Genomic DNA, 27,825 nt, shown 5'->3' with positions numbered 1-27,825 from the left:
TTGAATCCTGTGGAAATTGATTAAAGTAGCATGGGAAAAACAGGTTGTACCAAGAGCATGGCGCCGAGCAGGTGGAGTCTTTATACCAAAAGAAAAGGATTCTACAAGCATCGGTCAGTTTTGTCCTATTTCCCTATTAAAAGTAGAAGGCAATATTTTCTTTGTCAACCTACCTATTAAAGAACTGCTTCATTGACACTTCAGTACAAAAAGCAGGCATTCCAGGTTTCCCAGGATACTTAGAACACATCAGCGTAATCTGGCAACAAATTCAATAAGCAAAAAAGGAGAGGAAGGAGCTCCATGTGACATTCCTGGATTTGGCTAATGCATATGGTTCAGTGCCACATGAACTTAATGTAACGTAATGGAAATCATATTAACCTGACTGCTAGTGGAGAGTTATAATGGTTAAGTAAGGAAAATCCTCTATTCAGAACTCTCCAGGTGCAATTCAAATACAAGATAGCAGTACGTTTACAGCTCGGTTCTCCTCTAGTTCCAAGGACAAATTCATCATGTACACAAGCACAGCAACAGTCTGGAGCAGGGTGAGTGGGTGTGAGGGATGCCACAGACACAAACTAATAATACAAACAATGGCTTGGGTTCAGCCCACAAATCTTTAATTCAGGTGACGAGATGGTGGGAGTAAATCTCAGCCATCACCCAGCTGCCCTGCTCTTTATATAAGGCTCATTGTGGCACTGTGACAAGGGGGTGATTTATTGGTAAGCCTCTATTAGAATGATCTTTGAACAGTATAGCAATACTCTTTCACACATATAAGTTTTGTCATTGGAATGTCATTCTTGGTGATCTAAATTACTAGATCACTGTGATTACTAACAAGTATGTTCAGAACATATATTCCCTGCAACGGATGTATTTATAGCTGTAAGTGTGACACAAAGAACAACACCCTCCATATATCCCCCAGTTCTGGCATTCTCAATAACCTGTGATAAAGAATCATTCTCAAGGTGCAACCCAATTGCATTAGCGCTTCTCTAGATGTGACTCCAGATTAGAAAGCAGTCACTCCTATTTCTAGACAGGTTTAATTTCTCCCACCTTTGCTCTAAAGGTCATTGCTGTATTCATGGATTCAGTGTAAATGGTTATTTCATGTTAACTGCCTTGGTTCCAATCACATCTGGAATTATCTTATACAGTCAAGGACGTCAAAGATCATCGTGCCAGCTTTCAAATGGCAAAATTGAGAAAATGCAGTAGGTACTGCTCAAATGTGTGGCATAACAAAATATAACTAATTCATTAATTTGCTATTTTACTTTAAGCTGCATTAAGGTATAACAGCTCAGAGATGTATCAGTTGTTCCCCCTTGGTCAGTGGATTCCTGAAAACAATAACAATACATTTAGTGACACCAAAAACGATTCTGACACTTTTTACTGTACATCCAGTGTTTAAACAGTACATTACAGTTTGGTTTGACTGTGCTGTTTTCCTCCATCTATTAGTGGGCACTGTTGTGTGATGCAGATTCCGGCTCCTGTCTGTGAGATGAGGTTACAAATTCTAGTACCACACCTGCATACGAGTCTGCTCTTTTGTATAGTGGCGTTGGCAATAATTGAGTGATTCAATATTGTTGTCATTTTTCTAATAAAATGTAAAACAAAACAAATTCTTGACATTTAAAGCTACTTACTATTAAGTGTTACTGGCTCTTGCGTTATCGGTGCAGTATAGTATCTTTTTATCAACCATTACAAGTATGCCACTGATGTAACAGGGCAGAGGCTAAGTGCAAACCGTCAACCCGCGCAGCTCAATGAGCGTCATAACCAAAATGAGGCTCCTCTGCATTGGTGGTTTTAAAGCTCTTAACCTCATCTCATCTCACCGACAGGGGACAGAATCTGTAACTGCAGTGCATCACACAACACTGATCCTTGTAAGACCAGAGAACACAGCTGGAAACTAAGTGGAGATAGACTTATACAGAGGGTAGAAGACACTTCTTTACACAGAGAGTGGTGTGGGTATGATTACCTAGCCATGTTATTGATGCTGAATCATTGAGATCCCTTAGACCCAAAAGACCAATGAGAATAGATGCCTCCAAGTGGCCTCATCTCATTCATAAATTCTTATGATAAATGATTATGTAATTGGCCAAGGTTTAAACAGTGCAATGTTCTGAGTCTTGTGTATATTTAGTTTTTCTGTTAATCACTTCTGGGTATGCACATTCTGTTTGCATGTCACACTTAAGAAATCTGCATATTTACAGAGTTTCTTGTCATATTGTCATGCACCTTCTTTAGCAAAAAACATTGATTCCATCTTAATCTAAGGGCATACAGAGGCTGTTGACTATCCGAATGTAATTTTAGCATATCTATTGTGGGCTAGCCATTACAATTAAGGGTCAGCCACTCAGAGGTTAGAGGTACGTTCAGGGTTTTTTTTTTTTTTTTTTTTTTTTATGTTTTCAGCACAAGCAACAAAGAAAAATAAACAATGGCTCGGTGGCCACAAGCTAAAACAAAAAGAGGTTTTCTTTTTGTAACCAGTTTGATAGATACATGAGACCAAACAGACTAACTTAAATCGCTAGGCAATACTCTTATCAGTAAAACTGTTCCAAATATCATACACAGTAGACTTTCTTTAAACAGGTTTCCCACGGGCGCTCTACACACAGCACACAGCACAAGGCTCATGAACCACCTCTCACAGGGTTTGTAAACTACCCGGTCAAGTAGCTTAATTCCCTCAATAAGGTAAACATTACAAAACACTCCTAAACTACTTATTGAGCTTGTTAACCTTTACAGAGTGTGAGTGGGAAACAGGCTGATTCCAAACTTGCCACGCTGCCCTCCAGTGGTCACTCTCAGAACAGGTTTGGAAACAGCCTGCCATCAGCACTCCCTGCCACAAATCCAGTGAGCTGGCTAACAACATACATACATTGTTTTTATCATCTTTACTATTAGCCAAATGTTTTGTTAAGTTTTTTCACTGAGCTGTAATATAAAGAACTATATTGAAATGCATAGTGTCTGTAGAATTGAATAACAATCAATTCCAAATCAATCCCCAAGTGGTGTCTAAGGTTCAAACAACAAAAAACTCTGAAAATAATACATACAAAACCTTAATACATATAAAACTATAATGGAAGAATGTAATATAGCAACTCCCATCTTGAGAATTTGCCAGTGGGAAGCAGAGCATCTTCAGTTTTGATTACAATTGAGATGCAGTTAAACTGAGGTCGTTCTCAATACAGAGGCTAGATTCATTCAAGTGATGTCATTGTTGAAGGCTGCTGGGAACAAGCACTCGGATTGCGCGGTAAACAAAACTGTGTCTGTTTTGAATGTGCAATGAAAATGTAATGAGGCAAGGGGCTGCTTTACCACAAGGCAGAATGGATTCAAGTGAAACAAACTGCTTTGAAACAAACTAGGGTACTTTGAACTTCAGATTTCATCAAACCAATTGGCAAGCAAATTGTTTGTTGCTTCATTCATTTTTTAACAATACTACTTGAAGGTATTTATGCAGGATAGATCCAGGCCTTTTTGTAGGAGGGAACAGATACACACTCACCACCAATACATATTAGGCTATTTTACCCCACTATTCTCCCTAAATATCAAGTTTCCAGGTTTCTGCAAGATTATCATATTTAGTGTGTTAACAGTGTGAAACTGCTACTGTTTGAGGTGTCACTGCACTTAGGAGAGCGACTACTTATTTGCTCATTTAAATCTCTTACATTTATTGGAAGGTGGGATTATTACTTATTCAGGGATACCCAAGATATTTAGATATAAGATATTTAGTGATCAAGGGGTTTGCACTGCGTTCCAATGGAAGCAGATTTGATATGGTGTTAACAGGTAACAAAATATACATTTTATCTCAGTATTGCGACATTGTCAGGGCATTTGTCAACGTCCACTATCATCATTACAGTTTAACTTCACCAAGTTTCCATTTGAGTGATTCCAATATTCCAAAGTTACACATCCATAGCACAGACATTTATCATTAGACACAACACATGTGGCACCTAGTTTTAAACAGAAATCACATAACGATCTGTTACCTAATTCTGGGAGATAGCTCAGGTATGGAGATGGCCTGTTGTCAGGAGAGAATTCAGGTAGCCTGTCTCATATAGCCAACCTAATTTCACATGTGTGAAGCTGAAATTTCTGAAGTCTGCTTCCAATGCACTTCTCTAAACACGAATTAACTACTTCTTGGTGTGAGTTATGATGTTATTCCAGACACAGAACATATGCAAGGTCAAAATGTACTCCAGTTTATCAATTCCTTGTTCCTGCACCTGGGCTGGTTGAGTAAAATAATGAGTAAGATAACCTACTCCCACAGTCTGCAGCTGGGCTCCAGTGTCATTAAGCTTTTGATGATCTTAACAGGCTGGTTTTGTGTAGTGGTGAAGGATTCTGTGATCAGGGATGCTGAGGCACATCTGTGTGTATCAGTATGTTTCATACGCCTGTGCGCTCAATCCGTCGTTACCCGCTTGCACCCAGAGCTCTGCAGATGTTTTCTGCAGACGTTGCCATTCCAGGAATAACCATGAGTCAGTTTTGACGAGCATGACTGTGAATGCAGCCTCAGGAGTCACTACCAATTCTGCACAGTATGAAACCGTGTACCTGGGTCATACCTGAGTTGGCAGCGGCTAATTTTACGATGTGGATCAACAGGGTTTGACCCGGGTCGAGCAACATCAAATGCATGATGGGCATTTGTAAGAGGATTAATTAAAAAACAGCCACGTCTGCATGAAGGTTTCACCTCCACAAGGAACATTTCTGTTTACTCGGTTTAGCTATATTTCTATTGATTGAGACACACCATGAGTCAGCTTGCAGGGATGGCATAGAGCGCTGAAGAAACATTTGCTCTAATCAGGTTTTAGGCCGTCGATTCAATCCAGAGAAGCTTGGATGGAAGCGCATGTAACAAGCATGCCATTTTTAAAGCCTGAACAGATGAAAGGGTGGTCATGTGAACATTGCTGTTTCCGGTGCATTGTGTACGCACATTGTGTACTTGCTCCCGTCACCCAGGTCAACCCTGCTTCTACAAAAAGCAATGTGAAATCGCATAGCTGACACGCTTATAACCAAGTATAGCATACCAGTGTGAAAGGGGCTTAAAACAGGTACAAGTGGTCCTTAATATTATATTTGCCATCACATTTTTAAGTCTTCCTTTAAAACATGCATGAATTCAAGCAAGCGTTCACCAGCTGTTGGAGAGATCCGGCTTTATAGTAAACAATAGGCTCAGGACTGCTCTAGCAAAGATATGCGATCAGCAGAGATGAAATACAGTATCCAAAATTCAGTGCATCTCAAGAAGTGGATATGCAAAGATCTTTTTTTTTTTTTCCCTACCAATTTGAAATGTCTAATTGTATTTTAGACTCAGCTCACTGCTACCACCTCTGCACTGACTCAGAAGCAGCAAAGACACACACTGTCCTCCAAAGCGTGTGCCGTCAGTTGACCGCTTCTGTCCACTCTGCAGGCCCCCCATGCTGCCAACCCAGAGGTACAGCGTCGGAGGACAACACAGCTCTGGGCAGCTTACAGGTAAGCCCGCAGGCTCCTGGCCAGTCTACAGGGGTCACTGGTGTGAGGTGAACCGAGGGCACCCTGGCCAACCTAAGCCCCACACATGTATATATTATAACAGCCTCTGCAAATATTTATTCTAAAATTATTGTCTGGTTGTAATACTTTTGGGTGCCTACCAGGGCTGTGGAGAAGAGCCAATACTCATACCATAGTCACTGCCATACTCATTATGGATACTCTTTACCATCGTGCCGCCACACACCTCCAGTGCTTCCATGTATAAAATGAATAATTTGCCCTGAGAAAAAGTTTGACAAAACTTGGTTGAAAGCTGTCACCAAAATAGGCATTTGTAGTTTTGACTTGAGTACAGGCCGGGGGGAGGCGTTGACAAGAGCTTCAATAAAAACAGCACAAACCTTCTTTAAAAGTAGATTTAGGATGACAGATGATGTCAAGACCTTTGACCAGCAAAGGCATCCCCAGCTCCAATCTCAATTCACACCCTGAAAGACCTCTCTCATCCATGTTGTTGTTCTTGAATTATAAACTACAGGCAAGCAGACCATCATAGAGTATGTACTGCACTTGTACTTGCCAAATACTGACCCTTCCTCTAAACATAAGCCCTGATGTTAATCAGTGACACCGAAAAAACAAAATAATAAAACCTTAAACTCTGGGAAATCAGGTCACATTACACACTGGATTAAACTACTTTCCCTCCATTAAACATATGAAAATGAGTCCTTGGGGGGCCAATCTTCCTAGAACAATTGGTCCAGGGGACCAACGCTGGAGGGGGAACAATTTTCGCTTGACAGCATCATCAGGACCCGTTAAACAAGATAAAACTCACACAGGTAAAAAGACACAGATAACCCTATGATAATATACCACTCCTGCCATAACAAGAAAAACAAAACAACATCTACCTGTTCAACTAAGCTTCCTGTTTGATCTGAAGCACTAATATCTGTCATTCCAGCAGTCAAAGCAAATCTTTACACCACCGTAGTCAGTGCAGCCCCTGTGTTGAGATACCGGCTGTGCATTCAGACATGCCTCTTGAGAAGTCACGGACAGCCTTCTGCTTTCCCCTTGTTGTTGCTGATTAGTTGCACACAACTCTCTCACAGCATAGTCTAGTGGGTCATAAAACATGTCATGTGACCATAAAAGAATTAGCATACACGCTAGGGGATTTTTTCTTTAATTCTACAGTGTATCAGCAGAATTGCTCCACATTTTATATAAGTCCAAGGGGGGTGAATACATTTGAGAGCCACTGTATGTATATGTGTGTGTGTGTGTATATATATATATATATATATATATATATATATATATATATATATATATATATATATATATATATATTATATATATATGCAGTGGCTCTTGTTCACCCCCCTTGGACTTTTCCACATTTTATTTTGTTACAACATGGAATCAAAATGGATTAATTTAATTAATTCCATAATGTCAAAGTGAAAAATAAAAATAAACAAAAAAAATTGTTCTAAATTAATTATAACTACAATACAGAAAATAATTGACTGCATAAGTATTCACCCCCTTTGCTATGACGCAACTAAATAAGCTCTGATAGAACCAACTGTCTTCAGAAGTCACATAATTAGTTGAATGGAGTCCACCTGTGTAATATTAAGGTGTTTTACCTTTATTTCAGGTTAAATACACCTGTCTCTGGGAGGTCCTACAGTTGGTTAGTACATTTCCTAACAAAAACTACATCATGAAGACGAAGGAACATTCAAAGCAAATCTGGAATAAGGTTCTTCAAAAGCACCAATCAGGGTTAGGATATAAGAACATTTCCAAGGCATTTTATATCCCCCGGTGACAGTAAAGTCCATTATTAAGAAATGGAGAGAATATGGCACAACTGTGAATCTGTCTAGAACAGGCCGTCCTCAAAAACTGAGTATCCGGACGAGAAGGGTACTTGTCAGGGAGGCCACCAAGAGGCCTATGGCAACTCTAAAGGACTTACAGTCTTCCACGACAGAGCTGGAAGACACTGCATATGGCAACAATAGCCTGGGTGCTTCACAAAACTGGCCATTATGGGAGAGTAGCAAAAAGAAAGCCATTGCTGAAAAAACTCACATCAAATCTCGGCTAAAGATTGCCAGAAGGCATGTGGGAGACTCTGAGACTAAGCAGAAGAAGATTCTATGGTCTGATGAGACCAAAATAGAGCTTTTTTGCCTCAACGTCAAGCACGATGTTTGGCGCAAACCTAACACTGCACATCATCCTGAGAACACCATCTCTACCGTGAAGCGTGGTGGTGGCAGCATCATGCTATGGGGATGCTTCTTTGAGTCAGGGCCTGGAAAGCTTGTGAAGATAAAGGGCAAAATGGATGCAGCAAAGTACAGATAAATCCTGGAGGAAAACCTGCTGAAGTCTGCAAGAGACCTGGCACTTAGGAGAAGATTCCTCTTCCAGCAGGACAATGACCCCAAACATACAGCCAAAGCCACACTGGAGTGGCTTAAAAACAAAAAGGTCAATGTCCTGGAGTGGCCCAGTCAAAGCCCGGACCTCAATCCAATTGACAATATGTGGAAAGAGTTGAAAATTGCTGTTCATCAAAGGTCCCCATCCAACTTGACAGAGCTTGAGCAATTTTGCAAAGAAGAATGGGCAAAAGATGGAGTGTCCAGATGTGCAAAGCTGGTAGAGACTTATCCAAATAGACTCATCACTGTAATTGCTGCCAAAGGTGCCTCTACCAAATATTGACTCAAGGGGGTGAATACTTATGCAGTCAATTCTTTTCTGTTTTGTAGTTGTAATTAACTTAGAACAATTTGTAGATTTTATTTTTCACTTTGACATTATGGACTTGTTTGTGTTGATCAGTGGCAAAAACTCCTAATTAAATCCATTTTGAGTCCTTGCCTTGTTAATTTTTTTTTTTTAATAGAAATTTCTGTAAACTTCCATCACTGCACAGGAGCAGGGTTTCCCCAGTCCTGGTCCTGGGGACCCCTGTAGTCTGCTGGTTTGCATTCCAACTGAGTTCTCAGTTACTTAATCAAACCCTGAATTGAACTGATAATGTGCTTTATTAGACCCATTTAATTCTCGGCTCCTAAAAAGTTGCTGATTTGAAGTTATTTATAAAATTGTATTGTTAACTTGTAATCTCCAACAGTTTAAAACCTGAAAACAATCAAAAATGTCTAATTAAGCTAATGAATAGTTCAAATAAGTAATTGAGAACACAGCTGGAATGAAAATCAGCAGACACAGGGGTCCCCCAGCACCAGAATTGGGAAACCCTGGACTAGAGGGCAGTATACGCTGCATCAGTCTCACTGCTGGGAACCCTGGTGCACAGTGCCCTCTAGTGGTGAAACAGTGGAGTAACGACATAGCTGCAAACATAGTTTAGTGTATTAGTACAATACATAACACCAAGGACCAATCACAATAAACACCTAATAAATGAAAGGAAGACATACTGCAGAACAGATAGATAGATCGCTGCAGTCTAGTCTATACAATATATATATATATATATAAAATCTTTTTATGAACAGTGGGCTGCTGATCAGGGGCAGTGTACTAACTGCTGTATCGCTTGTTGTTCCATTACCTGCAAAGTTTTCTGCACTGATATGAATAAATCAGTGATCATCTCAGGAGCATATTCTCCCTTTAGAAGTTTAGCACAGTATTTCTGTACAGTAATTTTGCACTTTTCCCTTCTATTTACTATTGCATTTCATTGTTTTCAATGTTTATGAATATACTTTATCATACCAATGCTTAACCATACTTTTACTATGGTAAACATTTCTAAGGGCCTCGGTAATAGAAAATGAAACCTATCGGAATAATGAAAAAGCCCTAGAGTCACAAAACTAATTTATAAAAATAAAAGTGACACACTGGTATGTCAGGATAGATGGGTGCTTCCAGACAGCTCCAGAGTCTGAGAGCTAAAATGTCCTTACCAGGTTTCAGCACATTTGGATAAGCAGTTCTCTAATGTTAATATGATGTAGGGTTTCCACTTCCAATACATTTATTAAAATGCTCAATCCAAACTAAACTTCACTCAGTCAGAATATGAAGATACTGTGGACTGAGATCTGAAGCAGCACAGGTTTATACATTACAGGGCTCAGGTACCAGCATCTACTGTTCATTAGTGCAAGCCAGGCCCATACGTCCTATAGCATTAGCAGCATTATGCCTGGTCCCCCTACAAACCTTTCATGCACAGAGGCCTGGGGGTGGATAAAACAAATTGTTATAGCCTATACAGCGACATATGGAAGATGGAAATGCATGACAGCCTCATATACGAATGCTATTTTTTCCCTGCATATAACGCAACGGAAAACATTAGTGAGCACAATAAAAGGAGGGCCAGTGATAATGTTAAATAAAGCTACTAAGAGGAAAGAACACGGATTGTGAACATCAGTTAAAGCAGACAAGTAAACAAAATCTGTTGTGTCAGACAAAAAGGATAAAAAAGATTCACTTGAAAAACTTGTTTTACAGTTCGCAAATTTTATTTCACCATGACTTGTTCAAATTTAAAAAAAAAGAAGACAAACTTCTGGTTAAAATCACTAAACTACACTCAGACCTCGTATCCAAGTATTGCATGAAAACATAATCCAAATCTGGAGTTCTGTGTAACATAAACTGTTTCAGTCCTGGTCCTTATCTTATGTGTCACCTGAAATCACATTGGAACCTCCTAGGCCCCAGTTTGAGGTAGTGTAGAAATACATGTAAAAACTTTTTTTTTTTTTTTTTTTAAATTAACTGTCCTATTCTTGTGTAAACTCAATAAAGGAGTTCCTTTTTTAATTACATAACTTAATTCAGACAAAAAGAATTCAGGACTGAAAGGGTCGAAGAGGTATTCCACTCCTAATCAACCCAAATGCCTGTGTCTGCGCACTGAACAAACGCTTCCATGTCAAGACTGGACACATTTCTTCTATGTGTTTTTCATGCATTATCCTGGATTAGGGAAGCCCTGTTATTTTTGTGTATTTCGAATTATAAGTGTAATGAACTATCATCTCAAAAGAAGACACTTCCACTGAGAGCATAAAGCACCTTAGACAAGACGTGAGCTCTGTTCAGATTGAAGATATGTCCGGTACATTGGAGCTGCATATCCTATGTGTAAACATACACTGAACCAGAGCGTGACTCAAATACATACTGGTAATAACACTTACATGTTCCACATTAACACACACACACACACACACACAAAAATATCTACATTTGGCAGAGTGTGGACAATATACTAGAAACACTTGTGATATGACCCTGTCACGACAGATCAGCGTCATCTAGTCCCTACACTACTGACACTGTTGTGGCAGGTGTCTCCAATCATTTTTCTAGCTCATGTATGAATCTCTATGAATGTGAAAGATGCAGGGTCAGTGGTTGCTAGCCTGGTTAGTGAGGGATCGTCTGGTTAATTCATAAGCCAGGAAGAGAGCGCCATTGGAAGGGAACGCTCGAATAACGGTCGGGGTCAGTCCGCAATACAAAGCCAAGAAACCTGGAAGACAAGAGATCACACTGTTACCATCCAGGCTATTCCAACAGACACGTCTGCATACTTAACAGGGCTCTGTCGCTTAGTTAATTATCACAAAAAGATGCCCTTATAAAAAGCTGACCACAGTAATTGAGTTTTCATAAGCTCTTTCTAACCTGCTTCTACATGTTTGCCATGTTTTTACATTTGCTTTACTGTACCTCTGGGCTTTACACTGCTTACCTCAGCCTTATCATGCTTGATGTATTAGTTTGCTAGGCTTTCACTATGGGAAACTTTTAGAAGGGTGGAACCTGTCTGAAAATGGTTCCATAGCAACCAATAAGAAGCATTATTTATTAAAACTGTTGACTGCTAAAGTGGTTTGAATTCAATTTAAATCCAGCTGTGTACAGCCCATACTGACTTGCTTTATTAACAAGAGACTGAATCGTAGAGTTAATCACAGCAACAGTTATCTCGTTCGTTTGGTTTTAAATTCTTATTAAAAACGTCAGCATTCTGTCCAGTACTTAGAAAGTCCTGAATAAATTGTTCTCCAGTCATACATGCCACTCTCTTACCTTCAGTTTTAATGATGTTGATAAAAGAGGACAGGAACCCAGTCTGTCTCCCAGCCATTGACAGAACTTGGATTCGGGACTTGACTGAGTCTACTGGGTAAACTGCGAGCCAGAAGCAGGCTCCTCCAATCCCACCACTCGCAACCAGCGGGACCGCCCCTGGAAATGAAGAGCTGATCAGTCTACGAGTGAGAGGGAGTGAACCTACTACTGCAACACAACCAGCGAAGAGACCCGGCCTGTGCTCCAGGCTGGTTATGGGTCAATATATGTGCAGGAGAGCTGAAGCACAAGACAGATTAGACCAAAACTCAGGTACAAGATAACAATTTAGTTATAAGGATTACAGTTGAACATATATTACATAGCTGTGTAAGCAATTACAAATCCTTTGTCTTTATTCCATTTTCATAATTTCCAATCATAATCTAATTTGGCCATGCATGAATATGAGTGCATGTGCCCATCTGAACAAGCGCAAGAAGAATTTTTTTACCACCACCTGGACAAATGTGCTCATATATACCTCTATCAAATGATATGTCTCATTGAAATGAAAGTCACTTTTTATCACGACTAATTACTGAGTATTTAAAGACGTTGTGGAAAAATGACTATGCATCAGTTTTAAAAAGAAGCAATTTTTTTTTTTTTTTAAATCTAGTGATGCCAGCATAAGTGGGAGTTGGGACCACAATCTGTTGTCCTGCACAAAGAACAGATGTGCACGATAAGCAAGATATATTGAATCATATAATTAGCTAGCACACCCTTCAAAGTACATCTTGTGAAGAGGCAAGAAGTGTTTTTAACGCTCTGATTCTGATCCCTATGGGGTTTGGTACACGGTGTAAGCATCTATCCAGCGCTCTCTTACCCAGTTCACCCTTCGCCTGCCCTGTTTTGGTGAAGAAGGTCCTGCTGATCTCGTAGCCCCCGAAGAAGAAGTAGTATCCAGGGACCTCCCGGAGCCAGGTGCTGGTCAGACCCTGGAAGAAGCCCTGGGGCCCCTCTGTCTGCATGACGCTCCTCATGACAGACCACGTGGAGCTGGAGGAAACGAGTCTGTCACAAACTGGGCTGCATACAACACAGAGCTCTCAATGTCATGACACAGATCACCATGTTACAACATAGAGCTCTCAATGTCATGACACAGATCACCATGGTACAACACAGCTCTCGATATCATGACACAGATCACCATGGTACTGCACAGAGCTCTCAATGTCATGACACAGATCACCATGACCCATATCTACAGTGCGTGCATTGCCAATGTGCATATGGACGGATGTATAGACAGGTGCCTCAATAGAATTTTAATCTTCCTATGTTCAATAAATATTTGAGCTCAAACATACCTTAAAATCAGGCAATTTACACAAAAGTGTGCAATGGTGTTTTACCAGCACCTGTATCCCCAGAGCATAACATAATCTGTTCTTACGTTTCCAAAATGTGCAGATATTTATATTGTTCCGTTTCAACCTGAGCAAGCAAACCGCTTGAATATATAAAATATATAAACAGGGCAGTCTAGATGCAAATTATCTACTACACACTTCCCAAGCAAATACCTTAACCACATTGCAAAAGATGGTTTGTAAGAGATTTTACCCTCTTCTCTCATCAGTCTAACAGCACTGCCCGTCACACAGCACTGCCCGTTACACACAGACATGTGCAGTGAGAACTGAGATGCCACCCAGAATCCCTTTAGCAAACAAAGAGAATTGTACAATACAACAGGTCATCAAATCTGAAACCAATATCCAAAAGCATTTGGATTCTAGATGAAGTCTGTGTCAGATGCTTAACTAGATATGTTTAAACTCTCGGTGCCTGCCTGTCAGCCCCTCATTTGAACGTAGCCAGTGCCTGTTCCTCACCTTGAGTACAAATTCACAAAATTAAATATGCACTTTAAACGAATACCATATTGTGCACCCTTATTTCCAAAGCACATAGTAATTAGCTGGGTTACACACAATATAATATTAGGTGTTTTTTTAGGGTTTTTTTTTTTGTCAGTAATAAGAACATAAGAAAGTTTACAAACGAGAGGAGGCCATTCGGCCCATCTTGCTCGTTTGGTTGTTAGTAGCTTATTGATCCCAGAATCTCATCAAGCAGCTTCTTGAAAGATCCCAGGGTGTCAGCTTCAACAACATTACTGGGGAGTTGATTCCAGACCCTCACAATTCTCTGTGTAAAAAAGTGTCTCCTATTTTCTGTTCTGAATGCCCCTTTTTCTAAACTCCATTTGTGACCCCTGGTCCTTGTTTCTTTTTTCAGGCTGAAAAAGTCCCTTGGGTCGACACTCAATACCTTTTAGAATTTTGAATGCTTGAATTAGGTCGCCACGTAGTCTTCTTTGTTCAAGACTGAACAGATTCAATTCTTTTAGCCTGTCTGCATATGACATGCCTTTTAAGCCCGGAATAATTCTGGTCACTCTTCTTTGCACTCTTTCTAGAGCAGCAATATCTTTTTTATAGCGAGGTGACCAGAACTGAACACAATATTCAAGATGAGGTCTTACTAGTGCATTGTACAGTTTTAACATTACTTCCCTTGATTTAAATTCAACACTTTTCACAATGTATCCGAGCATCTTGTTAGCCTTTTTTATAGCTTCCCCACATTGTCTAGATGAAGACATTTCTGAGTCAACAAAAACTCCTAGGTCTTTTTCATAGATTCCTTCTCCAATTTCAATATCTCCCATATGATATTTATAATGTACATTTTTATTTCCTGCGTGCAGTACCTTACACTTTTCTCTATTAAATGTCATTTGCCATGTGTCTGCCCAGTTCTGAATCTTATCTAGATCATTTTGAATGACCTTTGCTGCTGCAACAGTGTTTGCCACTCCTCCTACTTTTGTGTCGTCTGCAAATTTAACAAGTTTGCTTACTATACCAGAATCTAAATCATTAATGTAGACTAGGAATAGCAGAGGACCTAATATTGATCCCTGTGGTACACTGCTGGTTACCACACTCCATTCTGAGGTTTTTCCTCTAATCAGTACTTTCTGTTTTCTACATGTTAACCACTCCCTAATCCATGTACATGTGTTTCCTTGAATCCCAACTGCGTTCAGTTTGAGAATTAATCTTTTGTGCGGGACTTTGTCAAAAGCTTTCTGGAAATCTAAATCCCTCCTTTGGGGTTTTAAGTGAATGGTTGCTGTTTTTAGCTCACATGTTGTAATTTTTTCACGGTTGTGGGACAGCTTTCACCATGACTTACACCCGACGATGCAGGGAGGTTTTGCCTGTGACTTTCATCTCATGCACAGCCTGCATCCGACACTTCACCAGCTCAGTGGGGCACAAGACCAGGGAGGAGAACACGGATGCAAATGAACCCGCGGTTGCATTCTGCAAATCACTGAAACAAAGCCACAGAAAACAAACCAGTTTCAAAAAGGGGAAACAAGTTCCCCATCCCCTTTGTTCTGCATCGATTTCTCAGTCCAAAAACTGAAGTTAAAGAGGCAGATTTAAAATACAGAACTACACAAACAGACATGCATGCTAGTAACTGGAACCCCAACAAAAAAATGCATTCCAGAATGATCTTTATAACAATATAATTGGCCATATTTGTGATTTATTGTGGCACAGCAGGATGTAAACTCATCTACTAACACATCTCATCATTCAGAGAGCATGTTGTTTTGTTTAATTCTTCAAGAACAACAAAGCACTCAATGGTGCTGAATTTAGATATATTAGAAGAAACAAATTCAATGCCAAGCATTTTTCACTGGCTTCTGTAATTCCTACCTGAGTTCTGACACTCTCTCCAGTCCGTACAACGTCCTGGTCAGCTGCTGGCAGAACCCATAGCACGCGAAAAGGACAGCGTTTTCGGCCACGTTGGCCACCAGCGCAGGCATTGTGCCCTGGTAGAGCCCGTGGAACCCGTCCTGCCTGTAGGTCCTCACAGAGCAATCCATGAAGCCCCTGTACATGCCGGGAAAGGTCTGCATCTTCACCTTCACCGTGTCAAAGGGGTGGCCACTCAGGACACAGGCCACGCCACCTGAACCACAAACCAGCCACATCAGAACTCATGGGTGTTCCTGTAGGGTCGTCTCAGTGTACAAACAGTGCATAACTGAAATTGGTCATTGTTAAAAGACAACAGTGGCTAGTTTTATACATTTTTGTAATGTATTTAATCAATTTTCTCACCCCAGCACTCCACGGCTTTACTGCGGGCCATGTTTCTAACCAATCACATGTTTTCTCAAATGCATTCTCAGATATGATTGGTCAACAAAAAACACACATCATTGGCCACATACAGGGAATTGTTCTTCTACAGCTATCGAAGGCTGTTGTAAATTCAAAAAGCAGGGGTTTTTTTTTTTTTGTTTTTTGTTTGTTTTTTTAAATGTGACGGTGGCTCGTTGAAGATATGGAAAAAAAACAAAAATTTTAAAGGAAAAGGAGTTGTCGAGATCAAGGTAAAGTACCTCGAACTGTCTGGATCCTGAGGTAATTTCTCCTGCGACCTTGACAGCTCGTACAGTGGCTTGCGAAAGTATTGACCCCCCCTTGGCATTTTTCCTATTTTGTTGCCTTACAACCTGGAATTAAAATTGATTTTTGGGGGGTTTGTATCATTTGATTTACACAACATGCCTACCACTTTGAAGATGCAAAATATTTTTTATTGTGAAACAAACAAGAAATAAGACAAAAAAACAGAAAACTTGAGCGTGCATAACTATTCACCCCCCCCAAAGTCAATACTTTGTAGAGCCACCTTTTGCAACAATTACAGCTGCAAGTCTCTTGGGGTATGTATCTATAAGCTTGGCATATCTAGCCACTGGGATTTTTGCCCATTCAAGGTAAAACTGCTCCAGCTCCTTCAAGTTGGATGGGTTCCGCTGGTGTACAGCAATTTTTAGGTCATACCACAGATTCTCAATTGGATTGAGGTCTGGGCTTTGACTAGGCCATTCCGAGACATTTAAATGTTTCCCCTTAAACCACTCGAGTGTTGCTTTAGCAGTATGCTTAGGGTCATTGTCCTGCTGGAAGGTGAACCTCCGTCCCAGTCTCAAATCTCTGGAAGACCGAAACAGGTTTCCCTCAAGAATTTCCCTGTATGTAGCGCCATCCATCATTCCTTCAATTCTGACCAGTTTCCCAGTCCCTGCCGATGAAAAATATCCCCACAGCATGATGCTGCCACCACCATGCTTCACTGTGCGGATGGTGTTCTCGGGGTGATGAGAGGTGTTGGGTTTGCGCCAGACATAGCGTTTTCCTTGATGGCCAAAAAGCTCAACTGTAGTCTCATCTGACCAGAGTACCTTCTTCCATATGTTTGGGGAGTCTCCCACATGCCTTTTGGCGAACACCAAACGTGTTTGCTTATTTTTTTCTTTAAGTAATGGCTTTTTTCTGGCCACTCTTCCGTAAAGCCCAGCTCTGTGGAGTGTACGGCTTAAAGTGGTCCTATGGACAAATACTCCAATCTCCGCTGTGGAGCTTTGCAGCTCCTTCAGGGTTATCTTTGGTCTCTTTGTTGCCTCTCTGATTAATGCCCTCCTTGCTTGGTCCGTGAGTTTTGGTGGGCAGCCCTCTCTTGCCAGGTTTGTTGTGGTGCCATATTCTTTCCATTTTTTAATAATGGCTTTAATGGTGCTCCGTGGGATGTTCAAAGTTTCAGATATTTTTTTATAACCCAACCCTGATCTGTACTTCTCCACAACTTTGTCCCTGACCTGTTTGGAGAGATCCTTGGTCTTCATGGTGCCGCTTGCTTGGTGGAGCCCCTTGCTTAGTGGTGTTGCAGACTCTGGGGCCTTTCAGAACAGGTGTATGTATATATTGAGATCATGTGACACTTAGGATGGCACACAGGTGGACTTTATTTAACTAATTAGGTGACTTCTGAAGGTAATTGGTTGCACCAGATCTTGTTTAGAGGCTTAATAGCAAAGGGGGTGAATACATATGCACGCACCACTTTACCAATTTGGACTATTTTGTGTATGTCCATTACATGAAATCCAAATAAAAATCCATTTTAATTCCAGGTTGTAAGGCAACAAAATAGGAAAAATGCCAAGGGGGGGGGGGTCAATACTTTCGTGTATGTATTTATTTTTCCCTGCCCCTAGTATAGTCAGTTACAAAAGTGCATAATGAAGTTACAATATTTAGCTCACACAGTACGAATCCGGGAAAGGGAAGGAGTGTGTAGCGATATCATTATCCTGCTACAACCTCAAATAAACACAAACATTTCCGAAACTTTTGCTCAAGTGCAAAATGTATAATGGTTTACTTGGACAAATTGAAACAGCTGCCATATGTAGCCTTTTTGTGAAAAATGGCCGTCACGTGACGTTAAATCACCTTCCGGACGTGTATTCTGTAATACACAGAAGATGCTTATCCCTGTTGTAGAGCAAGACAGTCTAAATCACAGTGGAAAAGGCAGACTGATACAGTGTCTGCGATTAAGTTTCTGCGAGTCCCAGTTGTTTGAGAGAACCTACACTAACTCACTTTGCTCCTGCAGAGAGGAGCTGAGCTCCGGTTGACTTGCCTATAGCTCCTGCAGTCAGGTTGATCATGGTCTCAATGACCGGGTGGACACGAACACTTTCCAGGGACATTGCTTAGCTCCTTGTGGAGAAACCTCCGGTAACGAGCGACAAGGTCCGATGGTCCCCTGAAACAAAAGCCACAGCATCACCAATAACCCCCCGGGCCACAGGTATGTGCATCTTACAGTGCTGCAGAATCCCCAGCAGTGTTCACAATATGATTTTACCTTTGCTGCACCCGCGTTCTCCATATCGCAGATATTTTTATTCAACACCCCAGTGTATCCAGCTAATACTCCCTCCTGCAATAATGCTGGTGCTCTGATTGAAATCAGTGGTGTATTGTGGGAACAGAAAAACAGCATTGTTGCTGGAGGGAGTGTGATCTTGATACAACGCAATCCTTAGAAGACACTGTTTCTCTTCACAAACACTTCAGAGGAAATGTTGAGAAATGCGTTACCCAGTTCACTTTTGACCCATGATGTGCTATTAAAAATGTCAAGAGTCAGCAATACTTTTCAAAAATAGAATGCTGAGATACGGACAATACAGGCCAAGGCTAAGGTAGTGCATAGGGTTCTTGTCTTTGCTTTGTCTTGTTCTGTAGAACTTTAAAAAGAATCACAATGTAATTTAAAACATAATATACAGTCAAACATGCTGAATATCACACCTATGTTTTTTTTCTCACTGCACTGAAATACAATGGGTCAACGGGAGGATCTCTCCCCAATATTACTGTGGTGACTGACACATGTTTAACAGCAATCACACTAATCAGGCATGCATCCGACTCCACGCACGCACATTCTTTACTGTGAAGATATAGACAGACTGACAGCCTCCATGCATCCTGGGTTTAACCCATAAAGTACACGCAGGGCAACATTTTCCATACACCCCTATTAACTCCTACTTGCTCATATAGGAAAATAAAAACATTTTGTTGTGTCAGTGCCTCAGAGTTTCATGCATTTAAATGAGGATTCCCCCCCCCCCCCACTTATCTACACACCACACTCCACACTGTTAAGGGGAAAAAGGTTTTATTCAGAAAAAAAAATTATATATTAAATACAAAACAGAAAGATCACAACTGAATAAGTCTCCACCCCCAAGTTAATACTTGGTGGAAGCACCTCTGCCAGCAATTACAGCTGTGAGTCTGTTGGAATAGGTCTCTACCAGCTTTGCACACCTAGATTGGTCAAATATTGCCAATTTGTCAAGTTCCTTGGGGAGCGTTGATGGACAGCAATCTTCAAGTCATGCCACAAATTTTCGATTGGATTTAGGTCGGGGCTCTGACTGGGCCACTCAAGGACATTTACCTTTTTGTTCCTTAGCCACTCCAGTGTAGCTTTGGCTGTGTGCTTTGGATCGTTATCATGATGAAAGGGCAGCAGGTTTTCCTCAGGGACTTATCTGTACTTTGCCCAATTTATTTTCCCTTCTATCCTGACAAGTGCCCCAGTCCCTGCCGATGAGAAACATCCCCATAACTTGATGCTGCCACCACCATGCTTCACAGAAGGGATGGTGTTCTTTGGGTGATACTCCATGTTGGGTTTGTGTCAAACATAAGATTTTGCATGTAGGCCAAAAAGTTCAATGTTAGTTTCATCAGACCACAAAAGTTTTTGCCACATGGTTACAGAATCTCCCGAGTGGTTTTTTTGCCTAATTCAAATGGGATTCAAGGTGGGCTTTCTTAAGCAATGGTTTCCTTCTTGCCATCCTACCAGACAGGCTACATTTGTGGAATGCTTGGGATATTGCTGTCATATGCACACTTTGACCAGTCTTGGCCATAACAGCCTGTAGCTCTTGCAAAGTTGCCATTGTCCTCTCTGATCAGTCTCCTCCTTGCTTGGTCATCCAGTTTGGAGGGATGGCCTGATCTAGGCAGGGTCTTGGTGGTGCCATACACCTTCCACTTGTTAATAATCGTCTTGACGATGCTCCAAGGGTTATTCAAGGCCTTTTATACTTTTTATAGCCATCCCCTGATCTGTGCCTTTCAACAACTTTGTCCCGGAGTTCTTTTGAAAGCACCTTGGTGCTCATGGTTGAGTCTTTGCTTTGAAATGCACTACCCAGCGGAGGGAACATACAGGAACTGTTGAATTTATCCTGAAATCATGTGAATCACTGCAATTAAACATAGGTGGAGGCCACTTAACTTGGTGTGTGATTTTGAAGGCAATTGGTTAAACCTGAGCTAATTTAGGATTGCTATTACCAGGGGGGTGGACACTTACCAAATTAAGCTATTTCAGTTTTTATTTAAATTAATTTTCTACAAATTTCTAGAATATTTTTTTTCACTTGGAAGTTGTGGGGTAGGATGTGTAGATAAATGAAAACACACACACATACACATATATATATATATATATATATATATATATATATATAAACCAAACTAAGCAACATAATCTGTGGTCTTTTAAACCATCTCAGGTTAGCTGTTCGTCAGCATGGTAACATTAACGTTCATCTGCCATTGATGTCTTTTATATACCTACCTGAATGAAAACTGCAAGGTGGGAGAATTTGTATTTTCGGTCAGTAATTGAAAATATAGAAACAACAGGTACTCATGTGAAAATGTTGGACCACTAACTAGGCATCTTCAACAACTTCTAAAAAATCTCATGCATTTGACCTTGGGTGGCTCTGTGTTCTTTGTCTCTTACTATTTTAAAAGAATTGATGTGTGGCCTATTAAAGTCATCAATTAAAATTAGACAACTAAGATTTTCAGTTAGTGGTTTGACTTCATATGCAGAACAAATCAAAACAGAAGCAATGGTCACCTTGGATGAAGGTGTCTGCCAAATAAATAATTATAACAACAAACAACAGGTTGTTGTAATAAATGTGCAGATGAGAACACCTCTAACCATCCTCACTTTCACTGCTTACTGTAGCAGGTGGTACTATATTGTTATGAGCGAGTTTGTGAAATGTAAAAATTACTGTACATACCTGGTCTTCAAAGTGCAATGTTTGCACTCTGAAGCTGGAAGGGGAGCGTGGATGATGTAGCAATTTTTTTTTATTTTTTTTTGGAGTTTGCCAGACTACCTACTTAAAAAACATAAAAGTTGTGTTCTTGAATCCGCAGTGGAGCACTCAGTACAGTTCAAGGGTTTGCGCTTTACTGAACACTTTTGTCCCTCAAGTCTGCATACAGGCTCACTAAAATGTGAAATTAAATACTCGACATGGCCAAGCTGCTGACTCTAAGCATTACAAAACACAAGTTATTTCCGAGCTTTATCTTCCTATTTTTATGGGAAACTAATAATAATACACGCAATTGTATTTGTTTGTTTGAGAGAGAGAGAGAGAGAGAGAGAGAGAGAAAAGAACAGGGATGCAAAGTACCCTAGAAAAGTCGAAGGGAAATAGAAAGCGAAGCGGACGTCGAGGCACTGCCAGTAGTAACTCAGTAACTCAAGGCCACGAAATGTTTACGCCTTTCGACGAGACAGCAGTCCTCACAACACTTGCATACCACTGTGGAGACTCCAGCACATTCTTCAGAAGTCACCCCTACAGCGAGAGATTTAAGTGATTAAAGTCTATGTAAGTCACTCTCCTGTACAGCCAGGACTTTACAGTTTTCCCGTAGGAAAAAAAGGACGTAGATTTTCTCAGAATTATTACATTGTCCACAAGTACATTGAATAGTTATTGAAAGAAAATTATGTTTACTGTTTTCCATATAATCATTGTGCTGGACATTTTTTAAAAAAGAGAAAGGGAAGGAAGCAGAACATACATTGATAAAGGAATTTCCAAATGGAAAGATATGCAAGCTTTCTTCAGGGAACACGCATAAAGTGACCATCATAAAAGCTCAGTCATTGCATGGAAAGAGTACCGGCTATATCTTTAGGTGAAAAAACGTCCATAGCGTCAAAGATATTTACAGGGAGGTCTGCAGAAGGGAAAACCAAGCTCATGTCAAAGCTCTCTGTGAAGCAGCAAGTTTTCCAGGCTGACAAGGATTGTCTTTCCAAGGGCACAATGAATCCAGTACATCTAATAATAGAGGGTACTTTGTCGAACTGTAGGATGTGCTTCCCAAGACTGATCAAATCTTGAACAAAAAGAGCGACGGTACAGGCATCATTCTACACACGAGTACCAAAACAACCTGACTCACATATTTGGTGAGCGAGTTCAAAGGACAATCATTACTGAAATTCAAGAAGCAAAATTCTTTGCCATTTTAGCTGATGAGACAAAAGATTTGTCGAAGAAGGAGCATCTCGCTCTACTGATCGGGTACACTTACAAAGGTTCAGTGAAAGAAAAGGCAATAGGCACGTACTACATGCATAACTTAACTGCTGATTCTTTAGCAAATTTTATTTATAAAAAAGTTTGCAGTATGGGTCTTGATTTCCACTTCTGTATAGGGCAGTGTTACAATGGTGCGAGTGTCATGAGTGGATGAGCAAACTGAGTGCAGGCAAAAATAAAGGAAAAAGTACCTCATGCTGTGTACATTCACTGCTCTGCTCAGAAGGGCTTACTACGCACTTATCGATCGCTTCACTGACAAATTCAGTCGATGTTTTAGATAATGAAAAACTTCAATAAATGGAAGCATTTTCAGAAGAAAAGTTGCCAAAGTTCACGGATGTAGACAAAATTGAAGAGTTTTCAAAACTGTATAGCACCTACATTGATGAGGTCATTTTGAATTCTCAAACCTGTGCAGCAAAAGCGAACCTGCATTCAGTAATGTCAAATGCAGAGGACTGTGACACTCACACATTATTCACTCGACTCAGAAGTGCTGAAGGTAATTCAAAATCGCCCTTACCTTGCCAGTCACCACAGCTGCCAATGAAAGATTCTTCTCAGTTCTGAAGAGAGTAAAAACCTACAACAGGACAACTATAGGGGATGAAAGACTGAGCCATTCAATGCTTCTGGCAGTTGAACAACAACTGGTGAAATCATTTGATTTGGAAGTTTTGGTGAATGACTTTACTAATTTGCGAGAACGCCGGTACCTTTCGCTTAATTAATCTGTCATCTGGGTTTTTTTTTTTTTTTTTTTTTTATGTTTTTTCCTCCTGTTACATCTCAAACTTAAACAATTTTATTTTTTTTGAAGACTGCCTCGTTGGATTACAAAAATTGAACTACTAATTATCTGTATACCAAAGAAATGTACTGACTGTTCTGCTGTTGGTGACTTGAATTACACTCGGTACCATCCAAGGTAATGCACAAATAAGGTAATACACAATAGTTACTCAATTGTATGGAAGTGTACCGTAAATTATTGCATGTGTTGCACACATTCATTTATTGATAGTTGTTGTTTCTTTAGTATTTTTATTTTGCTGTCGGTTCACAAAATGGTAACAGTACCACTTCTTTCTTGAAACAACCGATCAACTGTTTGTTTAGAACTTTGGTCAAAACCTACACAAACAATAACAAAGGGGTGTTTCAGAACATGTATGTCATCTTCTATTGGGTGTTACATGCACTGATATGAAATGTAGATGTCTGCAACAGGCTATCATATAGGGTTCAATAAATGCCAGTAGCATTTTGTTTATTAATGTGATAGTTTACTGGGATGATAAATTCAAGGTTTTGCTGAATTGACGGCACTTATTTTGTCCTATTACTTTTCTTTCCTCTTTGAGACTCTGCTATTATCTCACATTCAATATTAACGCATTTTAAAGAGCTGGTGATGTAAAGGGGCAAAACAACGCACATGTAACACTGCATGATATTTTATTGTGTATTTTATTCCAATGAAAATATAATTAATAAAAAGCTGACATTGTGATAATGTATTGTACGTTTACTGTAATTAATACAAACATAATTCACAAAAGAATGTTAATTACTTTATAAATGTTTATTTACCTTTATTAGTCCTCGTTCACAAAATGGATGTGTTCCGCAGGTGTCTTCCCAGCTGGTGGATGTAAACAGTTAAGAAAACGATTATACGGTCATTAAAAAAAAAAAATACAAATAGTTAAGAAGAAAGGAATAAAATTAGTTATACAATCAAAAAAAAAAAAAACTCTTAAATTAATACTCAGTGACGAAATTATATTAAATTGGAATGACCGATTTCTACAATCCTAAAAGTAAATAACACATTTCTAAATCTAAAAGCACAAAAAAAAATTACATTAGTTTCCAAAAAACAAAACTAAGCTTTTAAAAAAAAAAAAAAAAACCCTCTGTCTGCAAGCTAAAGCTGACATTCGCAATAACCGTTTGAAAATGAAAAGCAACCCGTATTTATTTCAGAACCCCGACCCACCGAATGGAGGCCAGCGAAAGTTGAAAACAAACTCTATTCGGTTCTTCTAGCTGATATTAACATAACCGGTGGAGCCCCGGAATCCACATAGGTCGGGGTGACTGTAGGAATTTGTGGGTGTATTCACAGAGATCATTCTGCGCAAAATCTGACCAATTAAGCCAACCCATTGGCTAAATTAATCAGATTCTGCGCAGAATGATCTCCGTGAACGCCCCCAATGTGTTCATTTACGCCGCCATTATGGCATTTCTGATAGACACTTTTGATGTCAATATTGTAATCACATTTTTTATATCAAAAATACAATTCTTGATATCAAAAATACAGTTCTTCATATCGAAAATGCAATTCTTTGATATAAAAAATGCCATTCTTGTATCACAAATGCACTTTGTGATATCAAAATTAATATTCTTGATATAAACAATGCATACTAATGAGCATCCAGTTTGAATTCTTCATATCAGAAATGCATACTAATTAAGTGATAAATTACACCTGGTCTGTATGTCTGTTTTGTGTTTGGCAAAATGTCTGAGAATTCTCCTGACGTGGACAATGTTTTAAGAGCAATTCATAGAAAATGCACTTCCAGGCAGGATTGGAACTCGCAAGGCTTATATAGTTTCAGATAATTAAGACAGAAGTAGTAATGTTCAGCTAAAGCATTCTGAATACAGAAAGGTTTTTTGTTTGTTTGTTTGTTTGTTTGTTTAATATATAGGTTATACAATGTGTTATGACCATACAATAGATTGTTAAATGAAACTGAAATTTTGAAAATTGAAATGACCTGGATGAAAAAGTCACTAACTCTGATGCTTCGTTATTGTTAGACTGGTCCGTTCTGGCCTGTTCTATAGATGAAAAACGTGCCTTAATACAGCAGAAACATTATCAACACTAACAGCCATGGCATTCTTGGCATACCCAGGATAATGTGCTTACAAATGTGTCAACCGGAAGTCTCTGTCTTTTTAGTATGCGTTTTTGAAGTCCAAAATTGTATCCAGATGTTCATTAGCATGCATTTTTTTATATAAAAAATTCAGACCGGATGTTTATTAGCATGGATTTTTCTATATATTATCATTAATAATAAGCATAATCTGGCAGACACAGGGCGCAAGGCGGGACTACACCCTGGACAGGACGCCAGTCCATCGCAGGGCACCACACACACAGCAATATAGAATGACCAATCAACCTGAACAGCACGTCTTTGGACTGTGGAAGGAAACCGGAGTACCCGGACAAAACCCATGCAAACACAGGGAGAACATGCAAACTCCACACAGACAGACCCCTAGGCTGGAATCAAACCCGGGACCCTGGCGCTGAGGCAGCAACGCTAACCACCATGCCACCGTGTTGATATCAAAAATAGAATTGTTGATATCGGAAATTTAATTGTTGATATCAAAATTAAAGGTACTGTTTTAGGTATTCTATTTCCGATATCAACAGTTCAATTTCTGATATCCACAACTGTATTTCCGATATCAACAATTCTTTTTTGATGTCAATAATTGTATTTCCAATATCAACAATTCTATTTTTTTATATAAAAAAACAACATTGAGAATTGTTGATATCAAAAATAGAATTGCTGATATCAGCAATATATTACTGATATCAGTATTAAAATTGCTGATATCAGCAATTGAAGATTAAATGTTAAAATGGCTTGCCATGAGCCATAACATAGAAAATGTGCTCTGAATCTCTGATACAAAGGACACACACTAGTCTGCATATAATCAGCAGCAGCGTGGGTCCATACAAACACTACGAAGCTCAAAAATATTGGAATTGTCAAGGTGTTTACTCTGAAGGTGTCTACTTTTTTGTGAATGGAAAATCGTCCATACAGATTTTTTTTTGTAGACAAAAGTGAAACCACACCTACCCCAACTAATTGCATCATCGTTACTTTAAGTTTAAACTGGTATTTGTGGAACATTCTCGCTGTCTCTTTTCATAAGGTCTGTGATTTAGTTAAGTTTGAAAATGTATGAAAAATGATGTTTACCATTAAATTGATGTTTTACTGGCCAGTGCCTAAGTGAGCTAAGCGAACATCTGCAGGGCTGGCCTTTGTCTTCCAGGAGCCGTTAGCTCATCGACATCTGCTGTGGAGGGTCTGTGTGTAAAGAAGCAATTGATCGGAAGATGCTCACTGACCTATAGTTGCTGCTGTGAGGAAAAGCAACTGGGCTTTCCACACTGGGGAGAAAAACAGGGTGTAAGTAATCTAAATAAATAGATAAATCCTCCGCCCCCATCCCATCCCGTCACAGACTTAGACACTGTATATAAACAGCCTTTAACAGGAACAGGGTTTCATTTCCATACTGTGTATTGAAACAGACAGTTTATTGACAGGAGTCAGTTACACCAGCCCGTCTGTCATGTGACCAACCTGATGTGTCGGGAAACATAGGGCACGCATCTGGATCCATGATTTGCAGCAAATTTCAATTAGGTCACAAATAAGACATAGCCATCTGCACAGAAGCACGGAAACAGAATTTTAATAGGGGTGATCATGACGCACATCCCAGATATTTAGAAAGAGGCATATTTTCAGATGTGATATCAGAAATAGAAAAAAATAAGACCACGCCAAGGCTGGATATACAAAATCATCATGGAAAAGTAAATCACCATGACCACCATTTATGCTTATGTAAAAATGTAAGTGTGACTTACAGACTGACAGACAGACAGACAGACAGACAGATCAAATTTACTATTAATATAGCTACATTTGTTTGTTTTTCTTGTTTCTGCAGAAAAAAAATGTTCCTGTTTATTTTGTACAACATGTTTACATTTACAGTTTACAGTTTACAAGTTTACAACAACTTGATGAAAGCTGTCCATAGAAATGCATGACTTTGACTTAGTCTTACAATGACTCCAGCTTGAGGCTCACTGCCTAGACACCAGCCTCAGTCTGGAATCTGATCAGACACTGGGCTCAGCCTTAAAGCCTCCCAGCCTGTTCCCCTCAGACTCAGCCATGAACTTGCTGCTCACAGCCCTGAATCCCAGTCGTTTCACTAGGTGCACACATTTAATGAACACATCTGAATCTGAATTATTGGATTTAGAAAGCTTTCATGATTAATGACAGATCTGGAAGCAGAATGCGCAGGAA

The 27,825-nt window shown here is 39.8% G+C and overlaps 1 protein-coding gene across 1 annotated transcript; it reads right to left on the bottom strand.

Annotated features, from left to right (window-relative positions):
• Nucleotides 1-11,057: 11,057 nt before the first annotated feature.
• On the bottom strand, nt 11,058-18,403 carry LOC121295902 (mitochondrial ornithine transporter 1-like). The gene is made up of 6 exons (XM_041221023.1): nt 18,334-18,403; nt 15,546-15,804; nt 15,007-15,147; nt 12,623-12,795; nt 11,746-11,904; nt 11,058-11,182 (listed from the first exon to the last, which is right to left on the bottom strand). The coding sequence occupies exons 1-6, from the start codon at nt 18,401-18,403 to the stop codon at nt 11,058-11,060; spliced, it is 927 nt and encodes a 308-aa protein (XP_041076957.1).
• Between the last annotated feature and the right edge of the window lie 9,422 nt (nt 18,404-27,825).

This window comes from Polyodon spathula, chromosome 20, assembly GCF_017654505.1.
Source record: "Polyodon spathula isolate WHYD16114869_AA chromosome 20, ASM1765450v1, whole genome shotgun sequence".
NCBI lineage: Eukaryota > Metazoa > Chordata > Actinopteri > Acipenseriformes > Polyodontidae > Polyodon > Polyodon spathula.
This window is presented reverse-complemented; position numbering and strand designations above follow the sequence as displayed.